Source organism: Rhopilema esculentum, chromosome 7, assembly GCF_057945365.1.
Source record: "Rhopilema esculentum isolate cy_ngs chromosome 7, ASM5794536v1, whole genome shotgun sequence".
Taxonomy (NCBI): domain Eukaryota; kingdom Metazoa; phylum Cnidaria; class Scyphozoa; order Rhizostomeae; family Rhizostomatidae; genus Rhopilema; species Rhopilema esculentum.
The window spans coordinates 10851134-10866772 of NC_142821.1; the positions used below are offsets into that span (position 1 = coordinate 10851134).

At 37.3% G+C, this 15639-nt stretch overlaps 1 protein-coding gene across 1 annotated transcript in view; it reads right to left on the bottom strand.

The window, feature by feature from the left end:
• Positions 1-11543, bottom strand: part of LOC135683302 (BICD family-like cargo adapter 1) — a 33319-nt gene extending 21776 nt beyond the window's left edge. Inside the window, exon 1 of the mRNA XM_065198520.2 lies at positions 10966-11543. Coding sequence (XP_065054592.2) covers positions 10966-11169 — 204 coding nt within the window. The 5' untranslated portion in view covers positions 11170-11543. The remainder of the gene's footprint in view (positions 1-10965) is intronic.
• Between the last annotated feature and the right edge of the window lie 4096 nt (positions 11544-15639).

The following is a 15639-nucleotide window of genomic DNA, read 5'->3' on the forward strand; positions in this document are numbered from 1 at the left end:
TGCTGTAACGGCAGAACTTGTACACGCTTTGGTTTATATAACAGAACGGTTCCAAGTTTCAACTCCGTGTTTCACGTCTTATTCATAGACCATGAGGTATGATTTATATTCAGAGGATAAAGCTTGCCCGAGCCCTTGTTATTCTTTTTTTAATCATTCAAGAACTACATAAAAAACATCTCAAAAACTTGCCCTTACTATTCTTGACCAAAAGGGGTTTCCTTTTTATACCTACTTATATTCTTGCGAATACTTTTTTCTCTAAGAATTTCAAATACATAAAAATACTCAAAACGCCAGGCCCATAGCGAAACGTTCAGGGCCTTCTTTGTTTGGTTTGGCGTCATATGTCGATGCATGCTGTGTTTGAATCCCTGTGTTCAACTTTTGTCCAATTTTTTTCTATTGTCCTATTGTCTCGTGCACTGCACTTCAAGGGCTTCATTCCACCAGCCACGTTATTTTTTTGGTCAAGCTGATCAAGTTCTAATAAATGGCTGCAAAGAGTCAAAAATTAAATTTTGCTTTGAAAATTTGTGGGCTCGGGCCTTTTGCCACTGCGGTCCATCATATCATATTTGACTACAGTTTCTATACTTTTGTACCCTAAGTGAATAAATGCGGGGCGAGCTGCAAATTGCGTTCAATTGGCATAAAAGCTGAAACCAAAAATTACTATATAAATCAAGGCATCCAAGCTTTTTAGTTTATGGAAGACTTTCATTTCATTATGGCTTATTAGCAGGGGTACGGAGTGTGTGCATAGCAACACCCTGGGTTACCAAGCCTTACGTTTTAGAACCCCTCAGAATAATTTCTAGATCCGCCCCTGTATAAAGCCTATAAGAATTTAGTTTAAAGTGCTGTTTTTCACTTAAATTGTTTACAACTTGATTATAGTCACTTCTTCGAATGATGAAATAGTGGAATATAGAATGGTGGATGAATGAACGTAAACCACGAAATGAGTGACTGCAGAATGATAGATGACCAAATGACAAAATGATGTTTTACAGCGAAAATATAGATTTGGAAATCACAAATTGAAGTAGGACACATTGACAAATTAGCCAATGGTATCTAAAATTTGCCAAATTACATATTGCATGAATTCAAAATTCGGGATTTGCATTTGGAGGATTCATGAAATGCAGTTCATAGATTCCAGATTTCAATTACTGATTTTTATCAGAGATATCACCTCAAAGTGGTCTGGTAGAATTCGTCACGGTTTTGGTGGCACGATTGTTTATTGCAACATCGTTGACGGTGTAAAGTCCTCACCCCCGTTCCTGATTACATTATGGATGTACCATAGAAAAAGTAGCGCTATTTCTATGGGCTGTTGTGGCTGTTAGCTTCTCTCTAGTCTAGTCTGTGTCTTTGCGTCCCGCATTGATCAACGTTCTTCCTGGGTTTTAAGTGGAAAACAAGATGAAAGAAGTCGGTCTCATCTCCATCATCATCTTTGTTGCTTTAGGGATACTCAACACACGCTGCTGTGTTAGGATATTGCTTGCTAGAACGAGGATTGCAGATTATCTGGTCAAATGTCTTGTTTTCTGCCTGGCCTTAGCTGATGTTTTATCGACTGCAATATCATTGCCGAGATTCGTCTTTATTTACCGAACAGGAAAATGGGAAAACATCAAAGTTTCTTGCTGTAATGAAAATTTTTCGCACTTGATGTACACCGTTATCAACTATTTGGTTCTAATTACATTAATGACTATGAACTCTAGCAACAAGAAGCGAATAAACGAAGGGACAGAGAAAGAAAGCAAACTTTGTGTTCTCAGCAAGACAGTTATCTCCATTGCCTTATCGTTTAGCTGTCTACTTCTTTCCAGCAAGTACTCATTGATATCCAGCAGTGTACAATGCGATGTTTCACTTCAGCCCAAGGTAACAGTTTACGACTTGCAAGAGCACATTGATCTAAATAGCTTCTTGGTACAAGTGATTATCCTAATGTTAGGATTTGTTTTCGTATTGGCGATGGCTAAACTTGGCACTGCCCAGAAAAAAGCAGCTAAAATGGAGCAAACCAAAGAGATTACACATCCAAACGATAAAGTTTTGAGCATTTTGATGATGTTGGTCTTTCTATTTTCGCTCGCTTTGGTCTCCAACATGATTTTGCAAAAGGTTTTAGCGCGTATGACCCCGTTCCTTTCCTCGGTCTCTGCTATACTGCCTCTGATAGTGGCGTCCTCGATTCCTTCCCTATACTCTGTCGCAGTGGATTCATTTCTGGGCGATGATTGCATGCATTCATCATCTACAAAGCAGAATGTGTTTGTTCCAGTATTACCAGAGACGGCACCAACTGCTGCTACAGCAGGTCTGACGAGCCACGCCCTTTTTGTATAGTTTCAATGCAAAAACAAGGCCTACCCCTACGATGTGCATGTTAAACATACCCTGGACTTCCTGCTCTCTTCCAGTGCTGTGTTAGGATATTGCTTGCTAGAACGAGGATTGCAGATTATCTGGTCAAATGTCTTGTTTTCTGCCTGGCATTAGCTGATGTTTTATCGACTGCAATATCATTGCCGAAATTCGTCTTTATTTACCGAACAGGAAAATGGGAAAACATCAAAGTTTCTTGCTGTAATGAAAATTTTTCGCACTTGATGTACACCGTTATCAACTATTTGGTTCTAATTACATTAATGACTATGAACTCTAGCAACAAGAAGCGAATAAACGGAGGGACAGAGAAAGAAAGCAAACTTTGTGTTCTCAGCAAGACAGTTATCTCCATTGCCTTATCGTTTAGCTGTCTACTTCTTTCCAGCAAGTACTCATTGATATCCAGCAGTGTACAATGCGATGTTTCACTTCAGCCCAAGGTAACAGTTTACGACTTGCAAGAGCACATTGATCTAAATAGCTTCTTGGTACAAGTGATTATCCTAATGTTAGGATTTGTTTTCGTATTGGCGATGGCTAAACTTGGCACTGCCCAGAAAAAAGCAGCTAAAATGGAGCAAACCAAAGAGATTACACATCCAAACGATAAAGTTTTGAGCATTTTGATGATGTTGGTCTTTCTATTTTCGCTCGCTTTGGTCTCCAACATGATTTTGCAAAAGGTTTTAGCGCGTATGACCCCGTTCCTTTCCTCGGTCTCTGCTATACTGCCTCTGATAGTGGCGTCCTCGATTCCTTCCCTATACTCTGTCGCAGTGGATTCATTTCTGGGCGATGATTGCATGCATTCATCATCTACAAAGCAGAATGTGTTTGTTCCAGTATTACCAGAGACGGCACCAACTGCTGCTACAGCAGGTCTGACGAGCCACGCCCTTTTTGTATAGTTTCAATGCAAAAACAAGGCCTACCCCTACGATGTGCATGTTAAACATACCCTGGACTTCCTGCTCTCTTCCAGGAAGAGGCAGAGGGGACAAGCAGTGCCCTTAAATAAGAGAATATTCTATAGAATTCTGTAGGATAATTGATGACTAGTATTGTTGAATTTCACAGTGCATTTACTATTGTTTAGCTGTTCAATTTGTTTTGGTATTTACACTTTAGTCTTATATTCTTACAATTAACTGTCTGCATTAACACATAGCAACAGATGTATCAGAGGCGGATCAAGACTACAGCAACCTATGCAGAAGCATAAGTCAGACTTTCACAACAACAAAATAAAAAAGAAACTATCAAAATTTTTAATCAATAGTTTCTTTGGGCAAATTTTTCAGCAACTTCCGCCCTAGATCTGCCCCTGTTGCTACCAACAACATGCAGAAGACAGCAAGGCATACACTTTGCTGACTACCTTTTCGGCTTCGGCTTCTTGTGGTATGACCACTGTGTTTGAAATGTGGAGGGCCCTGGTTCGAATCCTACCGGAGTAGGTTTTCTCAATACCTTTTTCCTTCGAATTGCAGATAAATTTAGTCTTCTCTTTGCGAGTTGTTTCCTTAGAATTCCTTTCTTTAGTAATTGAATTTCAAACAACTTACTTAAATGACGTAACGAATAATTAATTGATTTGCTGAAAAAATGTTTTGAGTTCGAGTTTGAGTTCTTGAATTCAATATCAGAGATACAAATTTTATTGAGAAAAGTTTGGGTGTTTTCAACACAAAAGGGCGTGCCTTCTTTTTCTGACAACCTTTGCATTGCATAGGTCGGAATTCAGGCTGGATCCGCGCCTGTGTATTTACTAATCACTTGAGCATGATAAAATCAGAAGTATGACAATAGGCAAACGGATTTGACACGCGGCTAATTTAAAAGAATATCTAGAGAACAGGTATCTAATGCAAATAAAACTATTCTCAAAGCAATTTTCTATGAAGCTGTTGGCCTCCAAATCATGAGCTCTTTCTAAACGGTAGCCAGGTAACTTTCTAAGCAGTCTAAAAGAATTTTGAAATCAGTAATAACCGATTGCCCACGAGACTCTCTTTCCCTTCCTATGTAAGAGATCGAAGAAAGTTGGCAACGATGATTTCCCGTATTTTTAATCAACTGTGTGCATTTATACATGCAACATACAGATGTATTTACTAGTCATTTGAGCATTGTATTTACTAGTCGTATTGATCCTCTCTTTTGCGTGTATCAATAATAACTATACCCATAGAACAAGTCACGAACTCCTTTGTGTGCAACTGAGTGACCTTTCTCTGCTACATAAGAATATTAGAAGTGTATATTGTCACGATGTTGTAGGAGTTTCTGAAACTTGGGATTCTTTTGAAAATCCAATGAAATCCAGGCGCGGATCCAGACCGGTTGCACAGGTTTCAAAAAACCGGTCAAATTCTGACAACTATTTTTCTCTGTAAATCTTGAATTTTATCTAGAATTTTAATTGCAACAATTGCTGCATCTCTCCCTGACTGACTACAGTTTTTACCTACAAAATTGAGCCCCCACACAACAGCACTCCCTTGTTGTAAAGATTCCGACAGAGTTCCCAGCTTCCTAATTCATCTTTTATCCCTAAGTATCAGTCGCCACTTGAAGTGACAGTTTGGAGTATGCTATCTATGCGCCAATATTGAAACCGGTGGTTATTGTTTTCTGAAAACCTGTGAAAACCGATGCCCATATGTTTCCCTTATGCAAAAAAAACCGGTGACTAAGAAGCATATCCGATACCGCTTTGATACAAAATGAAACAAAATGGAATACAGATGCAAATTAGAATCTGACGTCCTATATTGTGGGACTAGACTTTCGCTCTCAGAAAAAATTCATGAAAATTAGAATCGAGATTGCTAGAAGGGGGCACTGGAGGGGGGGGGGGCTCACTTTTTCAGAGATAAAATTTTTTTGAACGTCTTTTCTATATCATTTTTTAAAAAGAGATATGAAATAAAAGGAGAACAAACTGTTTATATACTGCTTGGTTTTATTTGATCTATTTACTAACTTATTTGGGTATAATTTATCTAATTGTCTATTATTTGCACCATTTCAGTAGATAACTTTTGCATCATTGCAATGTCTGCATTGTAGATGCGTTAACATGGCCCACTGAAAATAATCGAGACAAAGTAGATGCACATTTCTGTTCAGGAATTAAAATTTTCTCAATCAATACAACAGTTTCTTGTTATTCATGTCGATGTGCACTTTGAACCAAAGGTTATCCTTCCTTTCTTACCTCAACGTTTGTCACTAACGTTTTAGCATGACTCCGCCCCTCCCAATTTTGTCCGAAAAATCAAGAAGCAGTTTTTTTGAAGATCGTCGAATTCTCTGTTCTGTGGGTTATAGTAATTTGTTAAATTTTATTCTGGGAGATGAATCTTTAGCCATTCTTTAAGGCTGAATTTCAAAAATTTCTTTGGCGTCGGACCCAACCATGGTGGGTCTTTTATATCACTAAACTTGATTCTCAGCTCCAGGTTCATTTCCAACTCCCCCCGTCTCTGAGAAGAGAGACAAATGGACCGAGTAAATTGCTGCAATTTAGATAAACTGTGGGCAAGTTAATCCCATCTTATTAACCTCAATAGCAACTTTTGGCAATATTTTTGGACAACAACACAGAACCGCAACTGGAAAAAACACCCCAAAACAAGTCAAAATTTTGGCTGGATCCGCGCCTGAAACCAATGTTGAGATACCTAGTCATAGCTTTTTCATTGTTCAGTCACATAATCAGAATAGTGGTGTTGGTATTTCTGTAAGAACAGGTTTTTTCCTGATGGTCAGGCTTGACTTGAACAATACCCCTGCCGATTATGAAGCTGTCTGGGTTGAGGTTGAAAATAAAAATAAGTACCTATCCTGTCGCTGTGTACGATATTGACCCATTCATAAAAAGCGTTTATGCATTCAAATATAGCTTGATTGTTACCGACAGTGGCGGATCTAGACAAAAATTTGAGCAGGTTCCTATGTAGGCGTTGTCCTATATTTTCTGGCAACGCCTTTGACTCCCGTCGACCAAAATTGGGCGAAGCCCATTCTCGCTTTCTGTTAAGATTCACAATTGTGAAATTTAATTGTAACAAGATAATTTATTATATTATTATGATTCAGAGGCAAGTAAGAAAAATAAGTCTGCAAACCAAACCAAGGATTGTCATTATAAAGAATGATTTCGATTTCTTGCCAAGCAGAGGACCTTAATAAATCCCTTTATTTGGTTGCAGCAGGAGATAAGCTTATGCGTTGCAAGATTTCAGTGAAATTCATGCTTTAAATTTCACCAAATAATTAGCAAAGCAAATTTACAAATATTCACCAAGTTTGTCAAAAATGGAAAACGATGGACAAAGCCTCTCATCATATACACTTACGTGACAAAAGTATTAGAACGATGAATAGCAAAATGGCGGCTCTAAAACTAGCATTCTAACATTGATTGAACAAATCTTGCTGTTCTGGCGGGATTCTAGAAATGGCGTCAGCAAAAATGCAATTACTAGCAAATTCAATTTAATTCCTACCTTTCTATGATAGAAAAGTAACAAAATGTCAGGTAGAAATGGAAAATATCAATGTTTTAGTTTCAATGACGAAAACACGAAAACGACTAGCAAGAGAATGAAAAGCAATAAAAAAATTGGGTCTAGCGTGTAATTTGTTTGCTGAAACTGCAAGAAAGTTTGGATCTATGGTTGCAGCATGTCTACAACACATGTTATTTACAAGAACAATAAGTTAACAATGCCTACTAAAATTTAAAGAATGGTAGGCCAGGGTAGGCCGACTATTGGTTGGGCCTAATGGCATCTGCAAGCTGGCGTTGTGTGCGAAGTCAATCAATGCTGAATATTTTGTCCAATTATTCGTGGAAGGTCCCCAGGCAAGTACAGAAACAAGTAACGATTCTTTTCAAAAATAATGACATCATGGTCTCTCGATAACCCCGTCAAAGTCAAAGCCTTGATGTAAATGAAAACAACTAGTTTTCATAAAAAAAATCCAAAAAATGAAATCTTCTAAGGCCAAAAATAAGCTCTTTTAGAATTTTTTGAGATTTCCTACTGAATCCAAAGATATTTCGTTGTAAAACTAATTCAGTGAATTCCAGTGCAAATGGCAGCTGCCAGATTCCTGGAGGTCATTCGACAAAAGATAAGATAAAGGAAATTCTACTTGTCTAAAAAAGTTTATTTATACAATTTATTAAATATATCTTTAGTTTTACAATTGGGTAAAATTGCAATTGAAAATCTCAACAAGCAATCTCGTTATGTTCCACCGATTTTCTATGCTGTTCTTTGAGCAACGGGTTAACCACATTTGCTTCGAGGCGATGACGATCGTCCTGATACTTTTGTCTAATAAGTGTATAGCGAACAAGCCCAATCATTACAAAGTTCAACTTGTGCAATCATCTTATCCCATGCTCTAAAGTCTTTCATTTTATCTTGATAAAGTTCTTACTCTTTAAATAAATATATAACGTATACGTTTTCAAGAGTTCTATAAACTTTGCACGTCAAAGGGAAAATATCTTCGACAACTCTGAGCTTCCTGCCAAGAATTCTCTCTTGCTTATTGCAACATCTCATGAGCATTACCTTGCAACTATCTAGAATGGACTTTCTGCTTGACCATAAACAAAAAAGCAGTGATCTATCTTCTCCGGGGTTAGGGGAGCCTCAACCCCCTCTTTCTTTTTAGGCTCACCCCTTCCCAGCGATTGTCACAGGGGTGCGAATTTAATTCGCACAGGAGTGCAAGCAAACGATAATATAGTTAGCAAATAAATTTAGTACCAGAATGAAAGGATAGCAAGCAGCTTTTATCACGTGACCTCTCCTCATTTTGGAATCGAGGTTAATGGCACTCTTGATGCTACCCGGCCTGATAGTCATAAATTAGCATGATTTACTATTTCAAGTAAACGCGCGCTTTTCAATCACTCAAAATGTTTTATGATAAGTTTTAAGAAAATAAGAAACTAGACAGCTCCATCTTAATATTCTCCCGTAGGGCCCCTGGCTGCCCCCGTAGCGGGCGTCGTAGGGGGCTTTTTTGAGAGAAAAATAATATGTTGCAAAAGATCACCATGGCTACGACAGGGTTCTTTTCTTTCATAATACCATATTTAGATAGCGGCAAAGGTTGTGGTACAAGAACTCACTTGCCATTCATTGGGACTCGTTGCGATTTATTCGAAAGTAAAGGGGGGCTGGTTTTGTGTATCTCAGGAAAATTTTACAGGGTTCCAGAACCCTTCGAAACCGGTCTGAATCCGCCACTGAGTTACCGAGAGCCATAAAACACTTAATTTGGGGAGGGGAGTAGTACAATTTCGGCAGGGTTGTAGCTATTGTTCCTGGGGAGGCAGGGCTTAGCTTTGAACAACACTATATAGTGGAATTTTTCAGGCTCAAGAGAACTGCAGATTGTTGGACCCTTATGCTGTATCTTTAACATAAATTTATGGTCAAATTCATGCTGAGCCCGTGCATATTGTCGGAAAAATTGAAAATTCTAGGCTTTATTATCAGAAATTGACTGTAGTTTTGGCAACAATATAAAGAGAGTTCCAGAAGGGGTTTCTATGAGCTGGTGTAGTAGAAGCATAACCAGGGTTTCCTAACAAGGGGTTGGAACCTCATAACAAAATATTTTTCATACCTCATAACAAAACTTTAAAAGATTTTTCATATGAGAAATGCTTTTTGTATTTTATCCTTTCAACAAGCAAGGAATTGTGGCAGTCAGATTCTGGAAGGAACAAAGGGACTAATTATCAAACAATTATCCAATGAGGGTATGAGAGACAGGTCCAAGTTAAAATGAGATGTTTTCCCCAAACTTTCAAATATTCACAACAAATCTGAAAATATATCGAACAGAAGTGCCACAACCCAACCCCAATTTTAGGATTGTTGGCAAAATTCCTCCAAATTATGTACACATTTATAGCATCGAGCGGAAATATTACCAATTATATGTACCCTATTACTGCCTTATAATGTCTGTGTATTCTCAAATGGCTACAGATTTCAATTGAAACAGTTTGGCCATATTGTATTTCCAACCTTAGGAATGCCTAAGCAATTTTCATTATCTTCACCTCTTGGAGGTCAAGGCCACTCTTCCTCTTATGACACAATCTCTAGCAAATTATATTTAGGAATACAGCCTGTGACCTAGAACATACATCATTAGTGACAAGGCCTTAGAAGATCTTGCCAGCAGAGCTAGAAACAGTACTAATAATGCAAGGAAGACAACATACTTAAAGGAATTGTAAGCAGAGATGACAGAAATAGGTGATTATTTGACCAACTCAAGTGTGAGTACCTTTTGAACATTTTGTTTAAAAGATAGGCATCAGTCCCAAGGGAGAGGGGATGCTCAGAAAACCTACATACAGGGAGATCCACCTGATAGATTTAAGAATCGGTCTTGACAATTCTGAAATTCTTGGGATACAATAGTTGGGATTTATTTTTTGCAGATAGACAATGGTTTTTGGTACAGTTTTGTTATGTTTTCAAAGAAAGAAACCAAAAACAAATAAGATACTAAAACATAACTCCTGGAGAACATGAAATGCATACGATGCTTAGACTTAAAAACCTTAAAACATTTCAATTTCTAGGAATCTTTTAATATTTTGAATTCTGCTCCTGGGACAACAATTTTTCCACATAAACAACATTTTGCACCACTTTATCACAAATTATTGATCTTGGAATTAAATATCTTTGAAATCTTGCAAATTTTTAAGTAATGTGTTCACACTGATGTAGCCCTGGGACCAAACATAACTTGAACTTAGGTTTGGAATATCTACCTTGATAAATTAATTTTTATTTTATATTTGCTCCTTAGCCACACAACAATAGCTTTAATTGCTTTCTTAGTTTCTAACAGAATACTCAATGAAAATGAAAATTATCATGTACTAACTTTCAACATAGTGTTCCTCAATGTCATTTTGCATGCTGTATAGCCAGCGGTGAAACTCTGATTTTTATATGCCTAATGTAAGCCTTATTCAGGGCTGTCGGAAGCAGGGGGTGTGGGGGCTCAAACAATTACATTGTACTGAAGGCGAAGCAGTATAATGGGCCCAATATTGGTTTCATTCTGATGGCACTGTAATTTCATGCCTAAATCAGGCTACACTACTTGGCAAATATATTTTTTTGGTGTGCTTAAGATGGCAAATAAGAAGTGATGGATTGTTCACATATTTCAAATGTTTGCTGATAGTCTTTCTTGGAAATTACATACCACTAGTATTGATATTTTAAACATGAGGATGGCATAGCATGAATAAGAGCTGCCTTGATTGCCATGAAATTAATCTTTCATTAAATCATTTTGTAAGTTCTTCTGCTTTCTAACTCTTTATCTTCTGCTCAAAAGCAAAAGATGGTAAACTTGTTGGTGGCTCATGTTCAATAAAAACGTGAATAATCTACTTCCACTGGAAATCATTCTTAATTTAATAGAAAAATCAAACTGGCAGTTGTGTAGCTTTGACCCAAATGAAAACTTTCAACAACAAACCTCAATTTTCTCCGCGAATTCTGAATTTAAACGCTCGTAGCAATTTTTTAGTTCTTCGTTTCTTGCAATTAAAAGCTGTCCTGCCTCGGCAGCATAAAGCAATTCTTTTTCTTTCCTTGCCAGCAAAATGTAAACATTGTCTTCATCCTCATCCTCTTCTACAAGCATGTCAAGTTCATTTAAAACCATATGTTCATTGTTCATATTTACCAAATTTTAATGCAGTTTGTTTGTGAAGCCCTCAGAATTATCCAATGCTTTTCGAAGTTTGAAAACCATCCAGTGAAAAAAATTCCCATTGGGTTTCAAAACAGGCGACAGTTTAGTTATCCAACGAAAAGCGACAGACAAATGAACAAGCGCGTGCCATTTGAAATTTTACTGTTCCGACGTAATCGCTGCTGCAGGAGTTTCAGCTCTCAATGACCTATTATCTAACTTGTAAATCCATGACACCTTTCTTTTTATCTCGATTCCCCGCACGTACAATCCCAGATTGAGCAAATTTCCTGTCTTTGCTAGCACCAAAATAGACTCTACATCCTCAATCAATTTTCCGTTAGAACTGTTCCGGCCTCGTTTTCCTGGTACTCGGGAACTGGTTGTAAATTATTCTAATTTGTTTAAAATATTGCATAAATTAAAAATAAAAGACTTCTTTCGAAAGTAATAAATTACTTGCAAACAAAGGGTTGCAAAGGCTTGTGTAGCGAAACCAAAAGTAACGTGTTACAGCTTATTATGCAATTTTCAGTTTTAAACTGAATGTGATATAATATACTGAGTAGACTAAGCGAATTAGAAAAATTCTTAATCAATGTATAGACGTTCATAATCACAGCTACAACCCTTGCCAAAAATGACTTGAACGCCTTCCCATTGCACCATGCAAAATAAAAAAGCAAGTCTAAAATTACTTTACCAAAATATCACTGCTGCTTCCAAAATTTTGACCCCTTCCCCTGCACAGTGTTGATTTATTTTTTCAATACCTTCATACAGCTTTCATTAAAAAAAATTACTTTTAGGATCTCAACAGCCCAATTGAACAACATTGTAATGGGGTGTAGAGGGGGATGGGTTTTTTTGGAAAAAGCTTTAGCTTTGCGCAAGTGTTGCAACAATTTTGGCAAGGATTGTACAGACATTGTTAGGCCTCCCTGCTCGGAGAGAGGGGGAAAGTCTAACCCTAATCCATCTGGTGAAAGTCCTAGTGTTCTATGTAGAAAATCCATAGGGTTTTTTGTAAAAATTGAACGCCCACTAAGCTCAGAAAATGAACAAATCCAAGGAGCTCCAAAAATTGGAAATTGTTTACGTTTCCTTGTGAATAAAAATGCATTTATTTGATATAAGAATGATGATAAAAAGTTTCTGGTCGTTTTTCATTTGTATTCAATTTCCGTAATTTTTGGTGGAAAATTCTTTCAATAAATCTTGCTTTGATTTATGATTCTATGAAGGATACTTTGGATCATTGGAAAAATAGATGGGGAAATTTTCTTGAATCTCCACAAAGTCTTTGATACTGTCAATCGCAAGTTTGTTCTCAGTAAACATGTGCGCTGTGGTATTCAAATACAGCATTAGCATGGTTTGATGACTGTAACTAAATTAAAAGACACAACTAAACCCATTGCAGAGTTACTTCTTGTGTACCACAAGGCTCTGTTCTCCTTCTCCTTCTTTTTTTCTTCAAATAAACGCTCTGCTAATTCATCAATAAAGAAAAACTAAGAGCTTAGACTAGAAGATTTTGTGCATATGCCCTCCAACATTTTACGAAACAACAAAAAAGCATCCTTTGTGTCAAATTGGCCGTTTTTACAGTTTATATAATCTTGTTCATAACTTAACTTTATTTTAATCCGTCATGTTGAATGTTTCTTTAATAGAAGTAGATTAATCAATTGCGAAATTAGTTTTAGATTCGGGAAAAAGGGTCTTTGATTCGACGAAGCTTTCGTTGTCATGTCCCTTTACTTTGTGACGTAGCCAATTAAAACATTCCTTAAAGGAAGAAATTATTTTCGTGAAATTTTTTGCGGAAGAAAATTTCGCGGAATTCACTGTTTGCCTTTTGACCCTTTTCCGCAAAAATGTCTTACGCAAAGCTTTAAAGAATTCAGAGAAACATTCAACAATATTCGGCTTATATAACAAGAGCGGCTAATATATCAAAGGATTGAAAGGGTTCAGGGAAGGCCGCCACCATAGTTGGTGGCAAGAAAAATTTTAGAATTATATTATCTCAGGAATGGCCAGAGAATGTATCTAAAGTAGATTTCGACTAAAAGAAAATCCAAGGCAATATGTTTATGCTTTGTTTAATCGATACATCCCCTTATTCTATTCCTTACAATAATCCATTCCTTTCTTAAGTCGTCTGCATAGGAAGTCTCGTCTATTGAAATGTTGGCTTGAAAAAGGGAAGGTCTTGCAAAGTTTTAAAATAACATAGCTCTTTATGAAACTCTCTATTAGGTTTTTAAATTACCCAAAAATTTGAGGAGAAAAATAAATGAAACAAGGTTTAATAAATAATATTAACATTGAAATATCGTCAAAAGAACTATCAACTAAAGCAAGATAAGATAGGGAACTTATTTTATCTTGCTAAAAATAAACGATTAAGCAAGAATAAACAATAAACAATTTGTACAGTTGGGATATCATTTGTAACATGAGATATTAAATTCTTTAGGAATAAAGCGCTTTTGATTAAAATAACTATGGATTTGAAAAACTTTCAGACTGCGCTGGACAAAACAAGTTTTAATAGAATTTAATATTCAATTTTATATGTGTCTTCTTCGGAAAAGACATAGCAACCAAGCTAAAGCAAAGCGCATATTAAAGGGAATGCTAGGCACAGTTACTTACAATGATATACTACATTTCTTTCTACTTTTGCCTAAGATTTTTTTGGTCTGCAGAAAAATGGGAGCCATGGAGGGCATGGCCGGCCCTGCCATCCACCCCTTCGAATTTCGATTGGTTTCCAGAACAAAATGATCACATCTCTTCTTGATGATTGCAAGTATCTCTGTGTCCTTTTCTTTGATCTGTTTGGAATCAAGAATATCTGAAGGGTGAGAATTTCAGGATCTTTTATTTAACAAACCCGACGTATTTAGAGTCGTACAAGAGAAAAATGAACTTCCGCAAAATATAGGATCCGCAAAAATGTCCGCACAATATAACGCAAAGGTCTAATTCGCAAGAATTTCTTTGGTTCTGGCTCACCTGGTTTCTTTATTCAAGTTAGCTACGAAACATGGACGCTAAAGTATCATGCGGGGTAGCTGTTTGAGAGGGGATCTTACTGTCAATGCAAATGAAATCCTAAATCGAAATAAAAGATCTTCCATTCAAGCCCATGACAGCGACAGCCTCTGCGGATCAAGAAGCGACGGCAAGATACGCATACCTTTGTTACCCAAGAAAAACCTTGAAACAAAACCCCTTTTTGAGGAAAATTACTATTTTGCACTATTTCAGTCAGGGGCATTGTGGCTCTTAGAAAAGGGCCGGGAGAAAATGATCAAAAGGGGGCCCAATCATTTGTATGACATCTCCAATCACAAACCACAGGTCGCAAAAAATTGGTACGTACCTGCAGTTTTTATCATCTTAAAAGTTCATTGGCTATATTTGTTTGGGTGCATCCCTTTTTTTCTAACCCTTTGTGGATGGTAGGTTGGTGCACTGCGAAGCGAAGCGCTCAGAAAATTCTTGCGGCCACGCCCTCTAAATAAGCATGAAATACATTCTAGAACATTTTTTGCAGTCATTTACCAAGTTTGACGATTTTTAGGCATAATTTGTTGCGTTTCTTTAAAAATCTGTTCTTAAATTGGAATTCCTTGTATTAAGAGGCCCCCTAGACCACGAGGCCTTGGGGCAGTGTGTCACTTCTTGTCCCCCTCTTGGCAGCCCTGTTCATATCCCATGCATCTCTTCCACAGAGGCCTGTTTGTCCTGGGTTTTACAAACTCACTTGTTTGGGGTCCACCGGAAAATTTTCCGGTGTCCCGCCTAGCCACAACGCCCCGAATTTCAGTGCAATTTTCATTTAAACTCTCTTGTTTCTTTGAATTGATATTGAAAACGTTACCTGCACCAACCAGATCATGTTGTGACAAAAGCTGAAAGATAAATTGTCCCACATTCATTCCTAATGAAGCCGCAACTGCTTCGGGCTGAATGATCATTGCTTGACAGCAACAAATTCTTCAAGCAGCATAATTCTCAGAAATAAAGACGCATCATGGTACCTGATGAGGCGTTTCCCTACAGTCCTGTATATTTTTGAGCTGTCAAGAACTTGATAGTTATCGTTCTATTGATGTGAACGACGCCATTTTAATTTGAACCAGCAATTCACTTACCTAGTAATGGTAGTTGGCAGAAAGAACATTTTGCGAGATCAATTGCAATTATTAATATTGCTTTGCAATATATCATACTTTGCTTTGGAGTTTTCCTACGTGGTGCTTAAATCAGCTTGTTAAATGCCAACTACATGGAGTTTCTTGTCCCCCCGGGGCTTGTTAAATGGTACTCAGTCCCCTTGAAGGATTTCTGCCACAGCAAACGGTCGCATATTTCCCGCGAAATTTAAGAAGAAAATTAGGAGAAAATTATCTTATGGGAAATTTTTGGTAAGGTTTT